We start from the raw sequence: 25,170 nt of genomic DNA, 5'->3' as shown, positions 1-25,170 counted from the left end.
CCTGTCCCCCCCCACCTTTCTTTGTTGTTTTCCTCTAACTCCTCCCACTCTGCCTCCCTCCCGCCTCTCTGCATCTTCTCTGAATTTTTTCGTCTTCCCCTCCTGTTCACCCACCTCTCCTTGCCTCCCTTCTCTGCTCCTTCATCTCTTCTTTGTTCCTCCCCCTCTCTCTCTCTGCTGTCTTCCCTCTCTCCCCCCTGGGTTGTCTTCCCCCCTGCCTGGTGGTGTGGTGGCCAGGTACAGGGACGGTCCAGGAAATCCTCTCAGACACAACTATGAGGGAACGCTGCGGGACCTGCTGCAGTTCTTCAAACCACGGCAGCCCAAGAAACTCTACTATCAGCAGGTAGGAGTCTGCCAGCTCTCAGGTTTTGTGTTTGAGCATTATTGGTTTGCTTTCCCGTATGTTCTTGGAAGTATCTGTTGGCCCAAGACGGCTGCTGTTGTGCTAAAATGCAGCTTAAATGTTTTAAGCAATTTCTTTACTCTGTCTTTTCACTTTTTAAATCTGTTATTTTTCACACTTGTTCATGTTGCTCATCGTGTTTCATTCAGACCTTGTTCAAAATTAGGGTTTGACCTTTTGTATTGTTGGTCTCGTGATGGTCATTTTTTACAGAGACAAATAGTCTAATTTATAGGAACAATTTGGTTGATATTCATAAATATTTCCCCTCGTGCATTTTTCCCCCTAAAACTATTGAATCTCCTCAGAATGTGATGTCATTGATGCTTTATCATTTTTCTCACTAGTCAAACTGCGCTTTTCTGCCATTTCTGAAAGTCGTGGAGGCAGTGCCTCACACTTGAGATGACAAACCAGTAGATATTCCAACAGGCAGCTGTCCTCTCCTGCCATATGCTGATTTGAATGCCACTTAATTTGTCGTGAAGGGCCTAGCTGTATTAACAAAGCTGTGAGGTAGAAGTCTAAGGTAGAAATACCTGGCCTGTCAGTTATTTTCTTATTAATGCAGTTGTATCCTCGAGTCTCTCTTGCGTTTTACGTTTTTAGTTAAAGCTGTGCAGATACGCATTAGGGATGGGAACGATTATTAGAATATTCGGAATTATTCAGGTATTCGAGTATGAGTTATTAATTAATTTAAAAAAATGGGAGGGATGCCTAAGTTGATTATGATCAAATTGAATAATTCAATGTATACGACAGAGCCATAGCTAAATGTGTTAGGTCTAAAGGTGTGTTTTGCTCCGCTCACCGGTCCCTCACAGCGGGCAGAGCTGCAGGTGCTGATCTCTCTTTCTCGCGTCCGGTTATACTTCACTCGCGTTTATGTCCAAATCCATCAGCTCTAGCTAATGATATGGCTGCTGCCCCTCCCTACACGCAGATCACGCAGACTCAAACCTCATCTTAGGCCCAAATGCGCTCTGCAGCCGTTGCGAGGTTCCGGCGCTAACAGTTCATGAGCGTGCTCCCCCGCCCCCCGTCAACACTCGCGACACATGAGTGGCCAGTCTAAACAACAATAAGTGCTGCTTGGCAACCGTGTGTGGCGGCAAAGTGCAGAGACATTTTGACTGGAGAGATTTAGTTTTGCCGGTATTCAACATATTTTACCAGTCATAGTCCCGTAATTATTTACACTCTAAGAAGAGTCCTACACAACAGACATGGCGTCAAAAAGGAGTAATGTGTGGAAATATTTCGACCAGGTTAGTGAGTGCGGTGTAGAGGTCAAACTATGCCAAATTAAACTTATATATACATGCTATACCTTGATATACGTGCAACCTCCGGTCCAGCTGAGAGGGTCTTCTCTACAGCTGGGCTGACTGTGAATCGCCTCTGCACATGAAAGCTGTAGGCCTATAACTGTGATCACCAGTTCAATACATTAGACTTGGTTTCTATACTTATTTGAACATGTATTTATTTATTTCCAAAAGTTATTGTAAAAAAAAAATTTGGAAGTAATTTTTTACCCAATTTTTTTTTTGATAGGATATTTACATTTCGGTTAACTGTTTTTTGGGGGGGTCGAATATTCGAATATACATTTGCTTTCAAATTCCCATCCCTAATACGCATTAACGGGAGATCCTCCTGACAATAGAAAATACTGTATTATGTGCACACGGTTGCACCACACATCTCATTTAGATCTGCATGATGGAAACGCATTTAACCACAGAGTGCTGCTGCCACTCCCTGGATGCAAAACTTCCATCTGATGGTCTGTTGCTTCTGTTCACAGTTAAAGATGAAGATCACAGACTTTGAGAACAGGAGGAGTTTTAAATCCATATGGCTCAACAGCCAGTTCAGAGAGGAGGTGAGAAACACACAACCTAACACTCCCCGAGAGGAACTACACATTCATCAAATGGTTTGTGTGTGTCGAGCAAATGATTTAAACTGTGTGTGTGTTGCAGGAGATCACCCTCTACCCTGACAAGCACGGCTGTGTGCGGGACCTGCTGGAAGAATGTAAAAAGGCAGTGGAGCTCTCTGAAAAGGGCTCCGACAAGCTGAGGTATACACCCTGCTGGAGTGTGTGTGTGTGTGTGTGTGTGTGTGTGTGTGTGTGTGTGTGTGTGTGTGTGTGTGTGTGTGTGTGTGTGTGTGTGTCATGTTTAAATGTGTTTTTAATGTATTGATGTATTGCTACAGTTTTCATGAATGCAGCCATAATACTTTAGGTCACTGCTTTCAATCAAATGATACTACTGACTGTATTGTGAAGCAGCGTCCTGTAGCATAAACACACTGTTGGTTCACCTCCAGAGTCCAAACAAGAGGCGCATTCACACTGCAGTACTTTTCCCACAAAGGTTCATGTGAACTTAGTTCATGTGAACTCTTTTATCGCGTTCACACCAAAAAGAGCCGGTACTAAAATTAGTTCATGAGAACCTTTTTACCCCCACGAAAGTCCCTGCTAGAGAGCAGAGAGCTGCTAGAGAGCAGGGACTTTCGAGCGGCTCTCTTGTGAGAAAAGAGCTATATTTCTGATTGGCTGGGCGGATTGCAAACCACGCCCCGTAAAACTCCCTAAAAGTTTTGTGAAGCCGCCATTTTATTATCCTCGCATTAGCATTATTAGCATTAGCATTAGCCCAGCGCAGAAACGCAGAGAGACTAACTTATGAAAACACAAAATAAAACATGGGAGTGGTGGAGATGAGGAGGTGTCGGCGTTCTGGCGATTTACTCGGAAGGCTTCAGTAGAAGCTGCTGGGAGTCCCAGCAGCTTCTACTGAAGCCAGTCCCTAACTCCGGGGACTTCCGGCCGGGGACTTTGGGCGGCAGTATACGCCGTGAAGTGGTTTGCGGCCTGCCAGTAAACCCAAAGCAGAAGAAGAACAAGTGACGTCAGCGGCTTCATTTGCCTAATCCTCCCCCAGGGACTTTTTCCAGTGTGAACGCGATCTGTACTTAGTTCATGAGAACTCTTTAGTTCATGCGAACTAAAGAGTTCTCATGAACCTTTGTGGGAAAAGTACCGCAGTGTGAATGCGCCTAAGGATCAGTTTCAGCAACAATTCTACTGTGGTTTCCCAAAAAATGTAAAGTGTAGAGAGAAACAAGATATCAGCTGGTTTTCTCAACACCTCAAAAGGACCTTTACTATGCACCGTCACAGTTGAGTGATCACAAAAGAAAACCATTTGTATTTAAAGATTTAATAAATAGTTTTGAATCAATACCAGTTTTACCCACTCAAAGCTTGGAGACTCATCATTGTTATAACGGTGTCGTCTTCAAACGCTCTAGGTCTTTTGATATCTGCTTCAAATGATTATTTTTGCAGACCAATGTTTCGGTTACCCCCTGATTCTATGCTCTGAGAAATCTGTTTTCCTTTCAGAAGCTGCAGTAGAGTATTAATCCTCCTCTTCCTCCCCCTGCAGGCTGTTAGAGATAGTAAGCTATAAAATCATCGGAGTTCACCAGGAGGACGAGCTGCTAGAATGTTTATCTCCGGCCGCCAGCCGCACCTTCAGAATAGAGGTATGTGTGTCTGTTGCCCGCTTTTCAAATTAGGTTTATTTTTTCGTCATTTTCCTCCTTCAGTCGCTTACCAGGATCTCACTGAAACTGTTTGTCTTGATCCGGGTAGCTGGCTACATTGGCTTGGTTTTACTTTTTCAAAACAATCTTTTTATAAGTTACATTTTTGAACCAATCTGAAGTGCTGAACTCTTCTCGCTTAAAGTTTGAGTCACTTGTTTATTTTTAAGGCCTTACTGTTTTTTTAACACCCTTAAAAAATTAGTTTCACGTGGGCCCTTTTCTCATGCACCTGCAACTTGGTGTAAAATACTAAATATTACTTCCTTTGGGCAATTTAAAATGTATATTTTACACTTCTACTTATCCTGGTTTTAGTTGATTCATTTGCTTAAACATTTTAATTGCCACATTTACTCTGAACAGTTAAAAGTCAAAATTACATTGACATTTCTTATTTGTTTTTCTTGGTCCAACATTATTATTATTTTGTTTTTTTATAATTAAATCACAATTGTTAAAGTAGTTGAAGTTAGAATAAAGGATTAATAAATATCTGGTTTACCGACCAAACTTTAACCAGTTAAGCCCCATGTTCCGGGGGCATGGTGCGCAACATCTTGCAAGACACGGCGTCTGAGGGCTTCTTAAGATTTAATAAACTATGAATGTGTCATACTCACTTAACGGGAAGAAACTCAGACAATATTAACCATTTTTAGCTAAACGAAACACAAGGGTAATAACAAAGGCTCTGAATTAGCCCTGAGCGAACGCACTTAGCACAGAACTCACGGTAAAATACCCTTCTTACTTATCGGATCTGCACAAAGAAGTGAAGATATAGTCATTTGTTCTGGGCATGTCATTTTTGAACCTGAGACCTGGAAAACAGGCTCGGGGCTTAACAGGTTAACCAGCCGAGGTCAACAAATAAAATATTTAGCCTGCGCCACGTTGACTAAATGTTTTCTCTTTTCTCACTCTTCCTTTTGTCTTCCCTCTCTCAGGAGATTCCTTTGGACCAGGTGGAGTTGGACAAAGACAGCGAGATGCTCATCCCTGTCGCTCACTTCCACAAGGAGGTCTTCGGCACCTTCGGGATCCCGTTCTTGCTGAAGATCAGACAGGTGTGTGTTAATGTTTTGTTCTTTTAACCTTTTGAAAGACAGTTTCTGGTCTATTTAATCCAATCCACTTTATTTATATAGCACAGTTTAAAAACAGGGTTTGCCAAAGTGCTTCACAATGAACATAACATTATAATAAAATATAATATTACACGAATAGATAAAAGGCACACATAAGAATAAATACAAGGCACATAAAGGCTATGGACAGACAGTAAAAGCATACAAATAGGTATGAAGTAAGCGAAGGAAAAGAGGTGGGTCTTTAGGCGGGACTTAAAAGCTTCAAGAGTGGGTGACAATTTGACATGAGGGGGCAGGTCGTTCCAGAGCCTGGGGGATACCGATGAGAACGCTCGGTCTCCCCATGTCTTTTCCCTTGTTGTTGGGACTACCAGCTGATCAGCCGACCTCAAAGCCCTTGAGGGGGTGTACACCTGTAAGAGGTCGGAGATGTACTCTGGGTACAAACAAAATAACATCTTAAAATGGACTCTAAAATGGACAGGAAGCCAGTGGAGGGAAGCCAGAATTGGTGTGATGTGGTCAAACTGGCGGGTTCCTGTGAGCAGCCGCGCCGCAGCGTTTTGTACAAGCTGCAGGCGGGCCAGCGAAGTATTATTTAGGCCAGCATAAAGTGCATTACAATAATCTAAACGAGTTGAAACAAAGGCATGAATTACACGCTCAAAGTTTAAAAAGGATAAAACCGGTTTGATTTTGGACAGGAGCCTCAAGTGATAACCACAGATTATCTAATTTAAAAGCACTGTCGATTTTGACACCCAGATTTGTGACCATGGGTTTTGCAAACTGTTGCAGGGAACCCAGGTCAATGGAAGGGACATCACCATTTGGTCCAAACACAATTACCTCCGTTTTGCTCTCATTTATATTTAACACAACTCATAACGGCCCGTCCACACTACAGCTTCAAAAAAAGCTTGGAGTTGGGCGTGTCTGAAGCTCGACCAATCACATGAATCTCCCGCCCCTGACACACAAGCAGCGGTTTGATTGGCTAGAGCTTGTACTGGCATATGATTTGATTGGCTGACGCTTCCACCGAAAGCTTCAGAAGCTTCAAAAGTTGAACATTGCTCAACTTTTGCAGCTTGAAACGCCAGGAAAGCTCCGCTCTGCTTCCCACAATGCAGTTCGGCGAAAAGTGACGTCACCCCATTCAAAGTGAAAGGGCAGACGCGTTGGAAACCGTTTTTGAAGCTGTCGAAGCTGGAGTGTGGACGGGCCGTTACTCAGTTACTAACTCTTTGCTCTTCTCCCTGCAGGGTGAGTCTTTCCGGGAGGTGATGAGGAGGATCCAGACCATGCTGGACCTTCAGGAGAAAGAATTTGAGAAGGTACGACTTCACGCTCCGTTAGCACAACCGCTGAAAGAATCCAATTGTCTTTTTACCGTGAATACTTGTCACAAATGTAACGGTTCTAGTTCTATGAAAAGGACGTTTCCATATGTTACACAAAAATGGTCAACATGTAGTGTGGCAGAATGTACTCTTGTGTTTCCTGCAGGTAAAAGGAGTCGGCTGTGAAGTAACGTGCATTTCTGTGTTTTCTTTCTCAGTTCAAGTTTGCGATAGTGATGATGGGCCGGCATCAGTACATCACTGAAGACGAGTACGAGGTCAACCTGAAGGACTTTGAACAGCCAGGTATTTACTGCTTTTGATGTAAACACAACCGTCGCTGCTGTGGTTACTTCACTTACGACGTGTTTCCCTCCTGATCCCTGCAAAGAAAGAAGGAATGCATATATTTACATAATTAACGTGAACTCAGTGAAGGAGTCTTAACTGCGTTTTGCTCGTCATTCACTGCCACTCTTGTTTCTGTTTTCTCCCATGTCGTACGCTGTGAACACACGTGCAGGGTTAACTTTGACAGTTTAGCGTCTCAAATCTCACACTGCTGCCGTGCCTTCACAGGAAGCCACGATCTCTGCTGTTAGCTAGCTAGCAATGCCATCGTTCGCACTGACGAAGCTTAGTTTTTACTGTAACCACACAGCGATTTAAGCTTTATTGGAACTAAGCTGTAAATGCTTAAAGGCCCAGTGTGTAGGATTTAGCTGAAAACTAGCCTGCTGTTTTGGGCTACTAAAGACGCATAAAAGCACAACACGGCATAGACTAAGGCCAATGTTAAACGAAAACACAGCAATGCTAACTAAGGTGATAATGCACATGTGAAAAACATTTTTGAATACCAGTTTTGCCAATAAACATTAAGGAGGTTTAAAAATATTTCTCAGTATCACAGCGATTACATCTTGAAATGGGACTCAACGTGCACTCACCTCTCTTCCAGGTAACATGTCTCACCCGCGTCCCTGGCTCGGGTTGGATCATTTCAACAAAGCTCCAAAGAGAGGTCGCTACACCTACCTGGAGAAAGCGATCAAGATCCACAACTAAAAAAAAAAAAGCAGCCCGCCCTTCCTCTATGTCCTCCTCCTGCTCCGCCTTCCTCCCTACCTACTTTAACACACCATAACCACAGACTGTAACCAACCGTGTTTGTTTGTGTGAGACTGTGTGCGTGCGTATGTGCGTGTTCATCACTTAACACCCTGCCTGGACAGCTCTACACCGGCACTATGTCTTCAGCGATTTCGGATCTTGCTGCAACTGACGGGTTATCCTTCAACCACAAAATAAACTGCACCAACCACCTCCTGACAGTTGATTTTGTTGTTTATTTGATTTTTTTTTTATCGTCTCCCTCCATGTTCGAGGCTGCTCGATTGTTGTTGTTTTCCCCCTGGCTTTCTAAACCTGTGACTGCCGTTTGTTTTTCCTTTTGGTCCAGAAGTGGGAGGAATTAAATTTGATTTTAATATAAAGTAAGCAGAGAGGAAGTGGGACACAGTATAAAAAATATATATATACACAAATATATATATGAACTTCTAGACTTAGTTTTTGTTCTCCCACCTCACTCACCAGCTTCTTTTGTCCCTTCACATTATTTTGGGGGGTTGTTTTTAAATAAAGTTGTTTGAAGAGGCGGAGAGTTTGATGGAAGGATGTGGGCGAGGACTAACCGACAGAAAAGAGGGGGAAAGGGCATGATGGTCATTTATTTTCCGATGGCGTCCATCTCGAGGCTAACTAGTTGCGCTGATGTGGTTCTTTATATTTTCTGCTCCCATCCCTTTTTAGTGCAACGAAGCAAGTATTTCCAAGTTTACACGCAAGTCTTTCTCACTTAGTTTTTGGTTGTTGGAGGAAGAATTCTTTTTCTTTTGTCTCTTTCTTGCAGATCTTGTATAATAAAATTAAAATCCACAGCATCTGTTTAAAAATAAATGGGGTAAAAAATGAGGAGGAAATTTGTCTGTATTTCATCTTGCACGTTGGCACATAATGTCAGAGGTTTCTCAGGACTTCAAATGTGTATTTTGGTTTTTCCGTTACAATGCTACTTTTAAAGGAACACACACATGCACGGACATTAACCCCCTTGACTTTCTCTTCCTTTTGTTTCTTCTGGGGGTTTTCTTGTCTCTCATTCATCCTCCTCTAAACACACAAGCTTTGTCATCTTCTCTCTTGGTTGACTGTGGCCTCCAGGTGGTTGGTAGCGGTAACTGCGCTGTGCTTGCTAGGGAGCTGCAGACACGACAGGTTTGAGGATTGTGGAGACAAAACCAGCATTGTAAGAAAAAGAAAAAAAACACTTTAAGCCCTATGAATTAATTTCCCTTGTTTCTTTTAAAGCACAGATGGAATGCTCCCCTAATAGCGCATAGCTGGCTCTGTAAAGACAACATTTAAGAATTGTATATTTAAAAATATTAACGTGTACAATTAAAGAGAAGCACGCGCGATTTTGTTGTTGGGTACAGAAGGAGCCAGGTGTTCATATTTCTTGTGTGTAGGGTTTTCTCTTTTTTTCTGCGTTCCTGATGTACCATTGACGATTTTCTTCTGTTACATTTGGATTTATTTTTTCTTTTCAAAACTAACTGCATTGGATTTGTCTTGTTAAAAAGTGCAGTACAAAGATGACCTGCGGAATCATACCTTAATTTGATCTTTTCCAGTTTAAAATCCTCAGTGTAGCAGCAGTGTACGACAACTATTCCTGTATATTGCCTTTTTGCTGGAAAATGTATGTTGAATAAAATTTTCTATAAAAACAAAAAACACCACTCTGCTGCTTTTCCACACCAGTGTTTGACCTGAAACACTGTAGACACTAATTAGAAGAACACAAGACAAAATTATTCAATTTAAACGAGACTAGTTCTGCAGCTTGGCTTTGAGCTAGCTTAATGCGGGGTGAAAAATAGCACGCTAACAAGCTAATGTTTAGCAGTTATAATTGCTTTCTAATGTGCTGTGTCCATATTATATAATCCATATTAATTTCCCCCCTTAATGTGGTATTCATCATTTAGTACGTTTTCGAAAAGGGTTTCTTTCTTAATTTAAATAATGTGAAAGCTAGCCCACAGCTAGGAGTTCTGAGGTGTTGCCACAAATGGTGGGGGCCAGGAAAGTACTTTTTTTTGGGTCCATAATAAGTTGATATATTCCAATTTTGTCATTTAGAGTTTTTTTAGAGCTTTGTTATGTCTCAGCATTGTGGAAATTCCTAACAGCCTTATTTTTCTCCCATCTTTTCCTGTTTTAAGCTACTGCTAGCTAGCTTTATCATTAGCCTCGACAGCCTCAACAAGCCTATAGGCCAGGGTAACGTTAGGCCTACATTTTGCCGTTAAAATGGAAGAAGCCCTAATATCCAATAAAAAAAAAAGAGGTCTATCCAGGTTAGTAATACAAAAATAATTTACAAAAAATATATACATTCCTGTAAAAGGTGGACTGAAAAAATCAAATCGAGACGTATCCTCACTGTCCAGTGTTTTAAAGGTCACCTATCATGCTATTTTTAGGCAATAGCATAGGTCTCGGATATATAAAAAAACATGTCTAAGAAGTGTTTTGCTCAAAATACCAAACAGATCACCCATTCTAGCCATGCCTCATATCCCTCTATTTCACTTCCTGTTTGAAAAGTGCTGATTTGGGGTATAAAGTTTTATCTAAAAATAAAAAAGGAGGGGTCTGAGCTCATGCGGGACCCGGCAGCTACTGTCAGATACTGCCGTGACAAAAAACCATATCATGGATTATCAAGGATCTGAAACAGTATGGAGCTCAAAGGCTTTCTCTCTTGCCGGTTATACCACAAGGTGAGTTCCTTTTTACTTCCTGCTTCTTCATGCACATGCTCTCCAGTACAGGTTAGCTCTGAGTGTTAGCGATGCTAATGTAAACACCGACCATATTACGTCCAAAACAGTCGGGCATTGTTTCTGATAGCAACGTTTCTGATAGGGCCGTGGGTCCATATTTCAGATATTACGTCATATCGGACGCAAATCTGGATCAGCTCCGTTGTAGCCCCGTTTTTAGAGATTTGGTTCCGAACGAAAAGAGGGTTTTATTTTCTGACGCTGCGTGAGTTCCCTAACATACCGGAGACACATATTTATGTATAAAAGACATCAAAAAGGGCATTTTTAATGATAGGTCCCCTTTAAGGTGAAATTATATTGAAGAAGAAAACTTTCCAATTTAAAAATGCTGAATTTGATTAAAATATTCATAAAAAATAGAAGGTAGGCTATAATCAAATAAAAAGAGGTGTCGTACTTCTCCAATGTGTTAATACAATGTTGCATTGATTTGGCGTCACTGTATCACATGCAATTTTTAAATAAATATTATTTGAAACAAAGCATTTGATAGATAGATTTACTTTATTGTCCACATGTGTGGAAATGTGTCTATTGCTTCTCCCAAGTACAGAAAAGGTACATACAACAGTTTATTTACAAGCCCTTCATTTGAACAACACAACGTATGCAGATGTTTCTGAAAAGGATTTAATATATATATATATTGGTTTTTTCTGCTGGAATGGGACAAACATAAAACGGCTCCCAAAAAGTGCATGGGGTCTGCTTAACCCATTTGTGCCTGACCACGGATCTAAAGACATTTTTTAAATCGGTCAAACTGACTGGATAACATTTATTTAGTCATTGGTAACATAGGACTACTGTTTCCTTCTATATATTTTAGAAATAAAACTGCTGTTCGATGTGCCCAACAACTAAATATAGAATGAGATGAAAAATGTATGAACATATGCAAATTCATTATAAAAGTAATGCAGAGATATAAAGGGTTAACAAAAATCATAGGGAAGACATTCAATTAACACAATATAAGCATTTCTCTTAATTTTTCAAAAAATCCTGATATTGATTGCTATTGATGAAAGATTTATATTATTTGATCTTCAAATGCCAAAGTTGCAGTTGTACTTCAAGACTTTAAACTAAAATTAAGCTAATGGGCTAACTAAACTAGCCAGAGTTTTAAAAAGTGTGCACATGATATTTAAGCTATGACATCACATCGACTCCCAGTCCGTTTGAAAATAATATCATTTTGGATTTAGCTTCAGCAAATGCAATGGCTCATCCATAGAAATAAAAACATTGTACTGCACCTTTGTCCATTTCGTAAAAATAGTGAAACTGATTAGCCAAAAAGGTAAAGGGATGTTATTTATTATTTCTATGGGTCTGTTTCTGCCATCAGGTTCATCATTATTTACAGCACTTTTTCTTTTCAACGTGCAGCACTCTGTTGCAGCGAGGGCAGGTGTGGTACGCATCCTTGAAGTCCTTCAAGAAGAAAGGAATCAGGCAGCAGAGGCAGAACAACCTGCAACACACACACACACACATACATATATATGGAGTTAGCGTCATTGTATGGGAACATTTTTAACATACACTTTTTTAGGGACTACAAACAAATGATATGGTTTCTAATGTTACAAAAATTCAAAAGACCCTTCTGTAGTAGAGAGACTAAAGCCTTGGTGCAGATACAGGCTTGTTGTCTTTTGCCTATTACAAAATAAAAACTGTTTTATACACTCCCTGTTATAATTTACTCTCAGGGTTTAGTGATGAGTCAGAGAAACTCGATTTGAATTCGAAAATGTTATTTTGCCAGTTTTTTTTTTCTTCTGCTAAACAATCACATGTTCATTTTCTGCACTGAGAATTTTAAACTTTTCTTAATGATATATTTTAGTATAATTCATTTGTAAACAGAGAAAGTAGTTCCTGGTAAACTGCTGTAAAAATCTGTAAAATCTTTATCATAATAAGATATGTATGGTTTGACCTTTTAGAGAACAAGGATAATGCCATCGAGCTAACTTTGAGAAGTCTTGGTGAAGTGAGGGACACATTATCCCCACACTAAACAACTTGAGTCGATTTTACAAACAAAAAAAGCAACTGCTCTGAGGCCTTGAATTGTATCTCGGCTATATTTGGAAAATTGAAACTTTGAAAAGGCTGTTGCCTCAAAGTACAATATCACCTTCGGTAGATCTGCTGTTATATTGTACTCTGTGGGTATGGAGGTCAAATTAAATGCATATTGTTTTAGTTTGTCTGCAGAAATCCACAAACCCTGAAGCTCAGACTCACCCGCAGCAGATGAAGAGTAAGCACATGAGCCAGGCGTACGTCCCTGCTTTGTAGCTAACGTTGGTCATGACCTGCTGCTGGCAGGAGGTGCAGGTCGTCATGCCGGGGTCATTACCCAGCCCCCCCTCATAGCTCACATACCTCCTTTTGCCATCATCAACCCCTGTCCCTCCTCCACTGCTGTACACTACACGAGGGAAGAGAAGGTAGGTTGGATAAGGTTATGAATTATGTACCTGAGCAGGGGTCCAAACTACGGCCCGGGTGCCAAATGCGGCCCGCGAGCCATTTTGAAATGGCCCTCAGCAAATTCAAAAAGTATAATGAAATATGGCCCACAAATGAAACTTGTGCTTGTCTCGTACTTCTTAAATATAGATGAAAACACATATTACACAGTAGTATTCATGTGTTATGAAGCCCACTTCAAATACATTCAGTCAGTTGAAGCTGAAAACAAATGTTAGTTGATAGAAAAAAAGCCCAATAACTTATTTACATAACAAGCTTGAAATAAACTTCATATTATTTTTCTCTTATTATACAGTAAGCAATCTGAGTCTTCTGTTTTAAGGAATGACCTGCTAACACAATAAATGAAACCCTACGGAGAGCTGTGATTTTTTTTTTAAAGCATATTCAAGTATTAAGCATAATTTACCTACATTTGATTTTTCTAACTTAACTTATAAGGCAATCTACCTCGTCTCCAGGGAGCGGCCCAGCCCTTCGTATGTTTTTCTGTATGTGTGGACACCCCTGTACTCGAGTGAGTTGTAGGTATGGTTTTTGATGTGCATTTCAAGGAAATCAGGTTTGAGTTTTGATTCAGCTTACTTTATTACATTTACAAAAAATGTTTCTTTGGCACTGGCATCTAAGACAACACTCGACATACAACATACAGTTCACATACAAATCACAACAATTACAAGTGGCAGTCACAATAAAAGGGCTACAGTGCAGTAGGTGGATTAAATTGGATTTTACTTGCAGGATGTTACTCAAAATGATCAGATTGTATTCTTTGTAAGCTGTACTGTTCTGTAGGCTAATAGAATACATACGCCTACTGCCTGAATCTGCTTTATGGTTTTCACTTTCTTTGGTTCATTCGTTCTGTCTAGGTCAGTGTTTCTCAAACTTTTTCATACCAAGGACCACTTAACCAATAAAAAAACACTCGCGGACCACCTAACTCCACAAATATCCCAAAACACATCGTTTTTTGCAAATCGCCTTAAAATGGTACAAACAAGTGGCCACATGTGTGATGAAGGTGTTTATCTGGGCTATATCATGCAATTGAAAGTGAAACTTAAGCTCGCTCCATTGCGGAGATATTCCCGCGAGTGCGGAAAACTTGAATTAATTAATTAATTTCAAATGTGAAATGTTACCAATATACTCACGGACCACTAGGGGGCGCTCACGGACCACCAGTGGTCCGCGGACCACACTTTGAGAAGCACTGGTCTAGGTGAACCTTTGTGTTCACAAGACAGTGTGTGAGAGCTTAATTGTTTGTATTTAAGTAAAATGGAGCATATTCTGTTAGCTCTTAATATGCTTAATGAAAGGCAAATTTAGTTGTAAAATCTCTGAGCAGAGGACACTAACTATTTAGGTTTCTTCTTTTCCAAGGTCACATTGTTTTGTTGTCCTACATAATACACTTAAGTTAAAAAATCGTTCTACATTGCATTTGAATCTGGGGTAATCCAAAAATGAATGAGTAATTAGGTTACATGAATTACATGTGCATTTAAAAATGGATTTCTGTTGTTCCTGGCCTTCGGGACTTTGAGAGGAGTCATTTTAGATCATGCTTACCTGGTTCGACATTAGAGGCATTCTGCTGTTCGTGTGTAGGAGGGGTGAACGGAGTATGAACATGGTAAACCGTCACATCACTCTTACCCTGCCCTTCAACTGGAAAAAAGCAGAAAAAGCAAGAGAGGAGGACAGACAAAACAAAACAACACAAGTTAATTAATTAGCCAGGCTGGTTATGATGATGTGTGTGAGCGTGGTGTGTTCAGGTTTACCTGGTATGCCGTAGGGAGGAGGAGTCTTCCCATTTGTACTACTCATTGTGCTGAAAGAGGTAATAGAAAGATTGTTTAAAAAATGTGCTCTTCTGCATTTAAAAGTGACGACAAAATACACAGCAGTATGATCAGTGGTGGAAGAAGTACTTAGATACATACTGTACTCAAAACCAGTAAATTATAAAAATACTATGTTACAAGTAAAAGTCCTGCATTCAAAATCTTACTTAAGTATGAGCACAAAAGTATTGGCTTCAAAATGTACTTAAAAGGGGATATTACGCTCATTTTCAGGTGTGTGTCTCTACTGTGACATGTCTCCATGCTTTAATGTTCAGAAAGGTCTTTATTTTTCTCATACTGCCTGTGCTGCAGCACCTCTTTTCACCCTCTGTCTGAAGGGTCTGAAACCAGAGCCCAGTCTGCTCTGATTGGTTAGCTGGCCGGCTCTGTTGTGATTGGTCAACAGAAGATACATACCAAAGATCTTTCTCAATGCTGTAACGCTACTTTCAAGACTCTGCGTTTCTGCTGATGGCTGAACCAGATAGCGCCGAAGCATGACTGAAATCCACTGTGAGCTCTTACTGACACATGTTTATGTTAGCACCTGTTATACAGTGTGTTCTGCATTCTATGGATGTTTCTTGTCAGTATTCCTGGCAGGAAATGCCTCGGGAGGGACTCTTTTGAGTAATTGCCGGCAGATTTCAGGTGTGGTCGCTCACCTACAGGCTTTTTAAAAAAATGGTGTCGGTACGCAGTGAAAATGCTTGGAAGGATGCAGGGAATTATTTGTTTTATTTTGGACTATTTAGATGATTTATCAAAAAAAGTCATTTTACCACAACCTTTAAATTGCCAATGATTATGTCTCATTTGACTATTTTGCTCAAGCTTCATCATCGATAGAATCGTCATCTTATGTTGTTGTTAATATGAATAACCTGAACAGCTTTATTTTGTATTGTTGTCTGTATCAACATAACATTTGAGGGGATTTAGATTAGCATTTTTCTATGATTTATATCCATGTTTATGTGCATGCTTTTTTTCCTGCGTAGAGTTGTATGTGCAAAATGGCAGACTCAGCCACTTGCATTCATTTGGCTTTTGCTTAACACCCTGCCAAATACAAATACTTCCAGAAAATAGGGTTTGGTTTAATTACAATCTTCAGGATTACAACTTTAAGACTTAATTACTTGCAAAAGTACAGGTAATGTTTTGCATCCCCCTTTCTCCCCCTTTCCTGTCTAACTTTAGCTTACTTAGAAGCCCTTTCTCTCAAAATGTCACAAAATTAAAATATGTAAATATCTACAGAAGATCTTCAGTAATTACTGTAACTACTTTAGAGCCGAGGATTTAGAGGAGCAACATCTTTCATTGTGCTACGGGACCTCTGCCACCTATATATATAGCTAGCTATAATGCATTTCAAATACTAAATGATAAATACATTGCTTTAAATGACAACACAGGCTGCAAGCATTTGTTTGTTAGGCCCATTGAAAAACAAAATCATGTGACATGTTAAATAAAATGATCGCATACAGGAAAAACCCGGCTAACAGAATCCCACGACTCCACCTCCGTCTCATTTGTCTCCCTTTTCTGGTGTCTCTCTGGATAGCAATTAACACAATAACACAATCCAGCATGACTAAGCATCTACATTCCCGCACACAGAAAGCAGACCTGTTACATCTTCTCTGTCATTGCATCCTAGTTTTTTTTTTTCCAACACTTTTACATGACCTTCCTTTTTCCACCTTAAAACACACACATACTTGTGTCCCCCCCAATGAGGCCTACACTTATTTCACACAAATGCGGGGTCCACCCTTTCCTTTTGTTCTACATCTCAGTACAAAATCAGAACTACATTTAAAAAACTCACTTTAAAATAACACACACACACACACATTTAAGTGTAGTTCATCACTCTCTCACACGCAAATATATATATATACTTGTGTTCCCTCCTCATGATGCCCACACTTTTCCTCCCAATTTTGGGGTCCAACCTTTTTAGTTTTTTGACACTAGTGTAAAATGAAGAAGAGATGGCATAAAAAAACACTAAACTCAAATATTACTATAATTAACACACACTGTCCTCACGCCATTACATGGATCGAGGTGTAGCCATAGTTCATCACCTGAGAAGATGAAAGACTGTTTTCTCCCCCCCCCCCCCCACACACACACACACACACACACACACACACACACACACACACACACACACACACACACACACACACACACACACACACACACACACACACACACACACACACACACACACACACACACACACACACACACACACACACACACCTCTATGTGTTGGTGCAGGAATGTGACCGAACTGCATGTTTTCCTGTGTGTCACAGAACGGGGAGTGTCACTGCTGCATCGCACAACTCTATCTAAAAATCTGTCGAGTGAGCTCATCTCAAGGAGAAAATAGAAACTGCCTGGAATCATGTTGACAGTTTACCTTTTTAAAAAGGCTGAATGAACTAACGTGACATTTCCAATTGGGGTTTCTTGTTCTTCCAAAGCATCAACATTTTACGGGTAATACCTTTCAGTCTGATTCTTGGCAGCAACCGGTGTATCTGTTTTGAAAAAGTGCTACAGTAAAAACGGAGGCGAAGGCACGGATAACTGGCTGAGTGGCTTTTTCTCTTGTTGGCGGCTTTCCATAAAGCAGCTGGTGCAACATTAATTGGAAAGTTAGGGTGTGTTGGGTTTAGGTTTACCAAGGAAATATGTGTTACGCACAGCTTCAGAGTCCTTGTTTGAGTGAAAATAACAAATGATGCTTGGAGATGCGAAGTGGTTGCAAAAGTTAGGTGCATTGAAGATCCTTAGGAAAAAGAGATCTTGTTTTGTTTTTTTTAAAAACATGAAACAAATAGGTAGGCAAAAATGTGCTCAATTGAATAAGTAGGACACAGTTGATGGTGCTTCTGTCATCAAGACGTGACATGAAGCTGCTGATAGAGGTAGAGTCTGGGTGCGGTTTCGGAAGACATTCATCTGCCACATTGCGAAGATACTTTCAGACAACAGAGGGGGAAAGTTAGAGGCTGGTGATAAAACAATAAAACCTCTGTGAGAGAAGAGAGCACACATGACCTCAGCTCAGACAGCAACAGCTTTCTCTGCAGCTTCATCACTGAGGCAGGTGTGGGAGTGGGTCAATGGAGGAGGAATTGGGTGCAACTGATGAGAAGCACTGGCCCGGTAGATAGGCTAATTATAAAAGTATAACTCCAATTCATCTTATGCTGATGACAACTAAAGAAACAATTCTGGACACCAGATTTAAGGCTTTTAGCTGGTAGTTACCCAGAGAAAACATCACAGAAGTTGGGTTCAGGGGATCTCTGTCTTTCTGATGTTACGCTGGATGATGTTTTACTGTATGTAGACAAGTTAACACCCCGAGACAGAGTCTGATTTTTAGGTGTGGCCTCACTGTATGTGGATCTGTGCTGGTCAAACCGGCCCCATCAGCTGCTAAGGAGGGGTTACTCAGAAATGGAAATTACCATGTCAATCACTCATCAATTCAGAAAAAGACATAGAGTTAATTCAACTGTTGAGAATAAATGTAACCCATTCGAGTTCATCAGTTAAGCCACAATCTTTTTTCCTAAATTGAGTCTGAGATTGGAGTTTTGAGATACTCAGACTGACCGCAATGTAACCGTTATGTAATATATATCACTCCAAATCCTTTTACAAGTTTTGTCATATTTCATTGATCATTTTTGATATATGACAAATAAGGCAAATGCCGAACTAAGACAACATTTTGCCATCTGCTAAAAAATTCACAGATACTTGAACCTGCAGGTGAAGTTATAGTTAAAACAAAAGCCTGTCAAGTTGTAGATACAGACAGATCTCATAGTTTGTTTAAAGGAATGATTTGAATGATATGTCAGTTGTTTTAAGGAGATTTTGTTTATTCTGTGTATCGCCTTGCCTTCAGGTTCAATTCAGTTTAGCGTTTCTGGACTGTCTCTTTTATTTTTCAGTAACTGTCAAAAATGTGCTTTCACTTCCTTTGAAAACCGGTCAGTGCCTTAGCACCACTTTTAGAATGGTCCTTTTATGTGTTATTGGTTTGATGTATAGCATTACAACTTCAAAGCTCTAGTCCCTCTATCTGAAAGCATCAAACAAACCAAACAGTATGGAAAACATATTTGAACCTACTCCGTCTCACATGCATCAACATTGAAATGACTTCCTTTCTTAAAATGTGGTCCTGCGGGCTAAACCGGAGCTTATAAAACCAGTTGTTGAGTTTTTTCTTCAATCAAATACGCTTTTCCCTACATCCCATATGGATCTCTCGGTCTTACCTTGGCTGTGTGTTGCCGTCAATAGTAGATGTGTGTGAGCTGCTGCTGATGTAGAGTCCAGACAGATTTGAGCTGTGACATGCACCTGCCTCACCTGTGCCTCTTCTTGACTTCTTTCTTCACACGCCCACAGCTCCGCCCTCACCGACAAAGACTGACTCGGCAACTTAAATGAGTCACTCAATGATTTAGGTGTGACTTTCAAAGGATGTTCTGGTTGTCATTTTAACTTGTTGTGTCAGGGAGATTATTGAGGGAGTGTGTATGTGTGTGTCACTCTCTTAGGATAACCAGTTTTCCTCATGCTGCTTTGTTTTCCTTCAGCAGCCTTTCTGACATGACAAAGACTTCAGGCAAATAATAGTTTTTGTCAGAGAATATGACCAGAAGTGCTAGGACAACTTTTAGGAGAGATAAGTATTGGCATAAACTTACATTTTGACCACTTTCCTGAGAAAAAAACAAATTGAATGTATTTAAAAGAGAAGGTTGTTTACTTCATTGAATAAGATGCATGTAGCAAGAAAATAATAAGCATTTTAGTACCCCAAGTAATTGGAACATGGCCACCCACATATGTACGTAGCGAATAAAAAAGCAAGGCCTGAAGGAAGTGAAATGGTTTTCTAATGGCAAAGGTCAGAGCATTCACACTCCTAATGTGTTAAATACGGAAGCTGGGTAAGTGGCTTTAAACACAAACGATGAAGCTTCACAAACAGCTCTTGTGTCAGTTTTAAGACAGCTGTTTATCCTGTGTCAATCAAAAAAGTCAGTGTCAGTTTTCTTTAAACTAACATCTATAGGTAATGCTTGAATTAGTGATGGGAATTACCGCACTTTGAAGGTAGCCGGATCTTTTGGCTCCGTTCCTTTCCGAGAACCGTTCAAAAGCGTCCTTGGGTTTCGTGAAAGGCGCTATATAAATTGAAATTATTATTATTATTATTAAAAGAGCCGTTTTTTTTTAAGGGGGCGGGGTTAATAGGTTTATCTGCGAAAGAATCACCAGGATAATGATTGACTCTATTGCCACAAATCTACTTTTACTCACAGAAAATGTATAACTTGCAACATCGCTCAGCCAGCCAAACTACTACTCAAGCAGCATGCGTTATGCCATCATCTATGGCAAATGTGCGTTCAGGAAAGCAAGTGGATTTATGGCAGGCAGCGAACCAACGATAAAATGAACGGCTCTCACCAAGTACGACTCGGTTCCCTTCGTTCGTACCAAAGCGCCGTTCAAAATAATCGGAACGTTCGCGAACGTCACATTACTAGCTTGAATCATTTAAATCCCGGACATAACGTAACTTTATTATTTGTGTGGAAAAATTATGCCAGTGTGTCAGAAAGCTAATTTGGGGAAATAGGCGAATTCCCTTTCCTTCTGAGAATTATGTGAGGAAGAAGAAGAATGTTAAAAATGGGAAACACCTTGCCTAGCTCTATCCGAAGGTTTATATGTCCTTTTACTGGCACCTCTAAAGCTGACTTATTAACACATTATATGTTGTTTGTTTAACCTACAAAAGATGTTTATCAGGGTTATATGCCAGTTGTCTTTAAAAAAGTAGTGAGAAACCTGCTGAGATTCAAAAGAGGAATTGGTCCTGGGCAAGAAAAAGTACAACAGTCTATTTTTTTGGCTGATTTCAGTCGTTTTGCTAGAAACTGTAATTTGATACCAGATAGATACAGTCTGAGAGAGATAGGCAAACTTCTCAATATAGCTACCTGCCAATAATCCAGCATGTGTTACTCCCCAAAACAGTTTATTTAAAGGTGTGCACAATTTCATATAGCTCTTTTTAAAACGTTTGTTTATTATTGATGTGCAGAAAAAGAAAAAAAAAGTAAATGACAAAAATATTTGTTGTCAATGGGCTGCAATACAATACTAGGAGGGTGGGGAACAATGTTAGGAGGTTATGCAATATAATATGCACACTGCATTAATTGTCATGTCATGTACAACAATAATGTCATTATTGCTTTAAATTCATATTTTATGTGAATCAGATTTATTTTACCCAGTCTCATATGCTTTATGAGAGAGGGCCATCACGCTACACTGCAAAGGATCTTTTAATAACTTTTTCTGTCAATATCTTGTTTGGATGCAGTGTGAAATTCCTCCCCTAAAAAAAGAAGCACCGTTTGGCTAAATTGACTAATACTTGATGAAGTAAACACCTCCCTTAACTGCACCAGCATACCACACATGTTCACATATTGGCACAGAGATGCATAACAAGGCAACATGCATCTTTAGCAGTAGACTATATCTGTGTTTATTATCACCCTTGGGGTATTACTTCTTCCAGGAATGTGTCTGACAAGGTGATTAACCTGACGTTAAGGACAAGCTCAACAAAGTGCATGAACTGTCTCATAAAATAGGCTACAATACAATACTAGGAGGTGGGGAACAATGTTAGGAGGTTATGCAATATAATATGCACACTTTTAATTGATGCCAAATTGTCTTTTGATTTCATTTTGCCTCGTGGAAGCTACACATTTTGTTTTATTTGGATGATACAAACTTGCCTGAGTTTCCTTTTGTAATGTTCACGTCGTTAAGTTCAAAACTCAAAAGAAGTCTGGGAAGGTTTTCATTTTCAGCCGGGAGCAGGCCAGTTGCACAACCTTTTTTCTGCTGTTCGTCACTGGATCACAGAGATCTGCTGGGGGCTGGGAGTGCCTTGCCTAAAAAACCTACATGTATGTTGAGGGAAGCTGGAAAAATGTTGTAATAAAAATTGGCTTCCATGTGAACTGGTTAGAATCACTGACCTCCCAACCCAGAGCCCATTTCCAATCGCAGACTAAACCATGAGGGTTTTTAGTTTTCTTGCTCTGTTATAATGACCCAATAACATCACTCTTTCCCAATTGCTCACCCTAAAACACATCGACTGAAGAAGCTACAGGTGTGTGGGGTGTTGCCTCTGCTCATAAATAATGTCAACTGGTCGAGGAGGGCGCATGTTGTCTGTGAGTGTGTTTCGATGGGCCTGATGAACAACATTCCAGAGAATAGACCAATCCCTAAAGATATTTAGATTCCGTATAAAGACTGAGGTGTGTGTGTGTGTGTGTGTGGTAGGATGTTTTGTATAAACTGACACATATTTAAAGTGCACCTATCATGCTATTTTTAGGCAATAGCATTGGTCTCAGATATATAAAAATTAGGGCTGTCAGTCGATTCAAATATGTAATCGCAATTAATCACATTATGTCCATAGTTAATCGCGATTAATTGCACATTTTTTATCTGTTCTAAATGTACCTTAGAGGAATATTTTTCAAGTTTATAATACTCTTATCAACATATGAGTGGACAAATATGCTTTATGCAAATGCTTGCTTATTATCATTGGAACAATGACAAATATTCTCCTGAATATTCTCAACACAACAACCTGGAACCTCTCTCTCTCTTCACTCTCTCCCAACCCTGTCTACTTCTTTGCACTGAGCCAGTTGCTCAAACAGACAAGCCTGTTACATCTTCATTACATTACATTACATTTAGCTGACGCTTTTATCCAAAGCGACTTACAATAAGTACATTCGACCAGGAAGACACAACCTTGAAGAAAACAGAATCATATAAGTACATCAGGTTTCATAGAGCCAAACATTTCAAGTGCTACTCAACTGGCTTTAGATAAGCCAGTCCTTTATTAGTATATAAGTGCTTTGTTAATAATCCGAATTATCTAACGCAGCCCCTCGTCCTCCATAATGTTAAACTGTAGCCACCCATTTAGCTATCGCTGTTGAAAGCTTGCTGCTCATAGACGCCGTATCCAGGCGTCTCCCCGGCAAACTTTCAAGCGTGGTCTGCCGCAAGGAGCTTGCTGTTTAAAATACCTTTTTTTGTATCCATATCCGTCGCTCGAATCTCCCACCATCCAACTAGAGATAGATGGACTTTTATTAATCCCTCGTGGGGAAATAGTTTCTCTGCATTTGACCCATCCTAGTGTTAGGATCAGTGGGCTGCCATTTTGAACGGCGCCCGGGGAGCAGTGTGGGGAACGGTGCCCTGCTCAGGGACACCTCGGTAGCACTTGGTCTTGCCTTGAACTGGTGACCTTCCAGTTGCCAAGCCAAGTCCCTATCGACTTCGCCACCACCGCCCCTAACTAACAACAACAACAACGTCAAGCCTTTGGGCCCTGAAACTACGGGGCGGGCCGAGGACAAATACACATACGTTAATCGCACATTAAAATAATTAGTGGTGTTAAAAATATTTTGCGTTAACACGTTAACTTGACAGCCGTAATAAAAATATATAAAAAACATGTCTAAGTGTTTTGCTCAAAATACCAAACAGATCACCCATTCTAGCCATGCCTCATATCCCTCTATTTCACTTCCTGTTTAAAAAATGCTGATTTGTGTTATAAAGCTTTGAAAAAAATAAAGATTTGATAACAAATAAAAAAGAGGAGGGGGCTGAGCTCATGCGGGACCCGGCAGCTACTGTCTAAACTAAATGCTGCCGTGATGAAACGCCATATCATGGATTATCAAGGATTCTCTCTGAAACAGTCTGGAGCTCAAAGGCTTTCTCTCTTGCCGGTTATACCACAAGGTGAGTTCCTTTTTACTTCCTGCTTCTTCACACACATGCTCTCCAGTACAGGTTAGCTCTGAGTGTTAGCGATGCTAATGTAAACACCGACCATATTACGTCCAAAACAGTCGGGCATTGTTTCTGATAGCAGCTTTCTGATTGGCCCGTGGGTCCACATTTCCGATATGACGTCAAATCGGACGCAAATCTGGATCAGCTCCGTTGTACCCCCGTTTTTAGAGATGTGGGTACGGAGGAAAGGAGAGAGGGTTTTATTTTCTGACGCTGCGTGAGTGTCCTGACACACCGGGGACACATCTTTATGTATAAAAGACATCAAAAAGTGCATTTTGCATAGGTCCCCTTTAAGTGATTACAGGCCCGGGGTGAATCCATTTTCTCTCTATTAGCTTTGACAAAACGTGGACGTGAGGGTAAAAATACCAACAATACTATAACTAATATTTGGTTGTAAATTAATCAATAAGTTAAGCATGAAAACTTAAAAAAATGCCTTGTAAAGAAAAGAGACATACATTTCATGTGGAGAATTACAAAGTCTGACACCCTGCCTGAGAGCGGGATGATCCGTCACTTTAAACCTTTTATCTAAAGACTTAAGCAGACAGAAAAATTATGCCCGAGGTCAAAATGCCTTTCCAAGATAAAAGAAAATTCTTTAAAAAAGGAATTTAAAAGATTTGGGATGCAGCTTGAAGAATTGCCCTTGGCGTTTCTGCTGTCTTTCCAATACTAAAAAGAACCTGTATTTCAATTATATTTTCTGGTTTGGAGATATAGTTGAGTATCATCTGCATAACATTAGAGCTATACCTGTTAACCAAGTATTGAATAGGTTCTACGATTAACTGTTGTTTTTAGAGATTTAGGGCAGGAGACAAGATTTATTTTAGGCAAGGCAAGTTTATTTATATAGCACCTTTCAACACAAGGCAATTCAAAGTGCTTTACAAAAAACGAAAGACATTAAGAAAATGGCATTTAAAATCAGTCATTAAAAAGAAAAGATAAGAAAATAAACATTGTTTATATACACTTATATTTATTTTGCGTTTTTAATTATTTGTTTGTGTTATGTAGACAGTGTAGGATCTTCTCGCTAATCAGCAGATTCGTTATTGATTTTAAATGAATGAATCCAAAATGTCAACATATTTCTTTTGCTGGTTTTTATTTCTAAAATGTTGATTTATATTTTATGTATGCACCATGACATCAAGTCAAATTCCTCGTATGTGTGAACTTACCTGGCAATAAACCCGTTTCTGATGTCAAAGACGCTTTCATACCAGTGTTTTAATAATTCTAATTAATACTTTGATGCGTCTCTCTTGACGGTAGCGACAATAAGATAACGGTCTTCAAATGAGCAGGTGGTGAGGGAGGGGAGAACTGAATGGGGGAGGGTATAATCAGAAACATAAAAATAGGCACTGATTCAGCAGGTATATA

At 40.0% G+C, this 25,170-nt stretch overlaps 2 protein-coding genes across 6 annotated transcripts in view; one reads left to right on the top strand and one right to left on the bottom strand.

Moving 5' to 3' along the window:
* usp7 (ubiquitin specific peptidase 7 (herpes virus-associated)) overlaps positions 1-9,275 on the top strand; it is a 29,432-nt gene extending 20,157 nt beyond the window's left edge. For 2 of the 5 annotated variants that reach the window (XM_034200621.1, XM_034200619.1), the window contains 8 exons: positions 238-346; positions 2,220-2,297; positions 2,398-2,498; positions 3,877-3,976; positions 4,987-5,106; positions 6,396-6,467; positions 6,692-6,779; positions 7,435-7,551. In XM_034200621.1, the coding sequence (XP_034056512.1) occupies positions 238-346; positions 2,220-2,297; positions 2,398-2,498; positions 3,877-3,976; positions 4,987-5,106; positions 6,396-6,467; positions 6,692-6,779; positions 7,435-7,541 (775 nt within the window). In that variant the 3' untranslated portion in view covers positions 7,542-7,551. Of the gene's footprint in view, positions 1-237; positions 347-2,219; positions 2,298-2,397; positions 2,499-3,876; positions 3,977-4,986; positions 5,107-6,395; positions 6,468-6,691; positions 6,780-7,434 lie in introns of all 5 variants that reach the window. The other 3 variants (XM_034200622.1, XM_034200618.1, XM_034200617.1) reach the window with 2 other exon arrangements.
* Positions 9,276-10,878: 1,603 nt separating this feature from the next.
* si:ch211-157c3.4 (uncharacterized protein LOC561592 homolog) lies at positions 10,879-19,292 on the bottom strand. The gene is made up of 5 exons (XM_034200634.1): positions 19,098-19,292; positions 14,704-14,753; positions 14,489-14,587; positions 12,656-12,842; positions 10,879-11,873 (listed from the first exon to the last, which is right to left on the bottom strand). Exons 2-5 carry the CDS (start codon positions 14,747-14,749, stop codon positions 11,756-11,758), a joined length of 450 nt encoding a protein of 149 aa, XP_034056525.1. The 5' UTR covers positions 14,750-14,753; positions 19,098-19,292; the 3' UTR covers positions 10,879-11,755.
* Positions 19,293-25,170: the final 5,878 nt, after the last annotated feature.

This window comes from Gymnodraco acuticeps, unplaced genomic scaffold, assembly GCF_902827175.1.
Source record: "Gymnodraco acuticeps unplaced genomic scaffold, fGymAcu1.1, whole genome shotgun sequence".
Classification (NCBI taxonomy): Eukaryota; Metazoa; Chordata; class Actinopteri; order Perciformes; family Bathydraconidae; genus Gymnodraco; species Gymnodraco acuticeps.
This window is presented reverse-complemented; position numbering and strand designations above follow the sequence as displayed.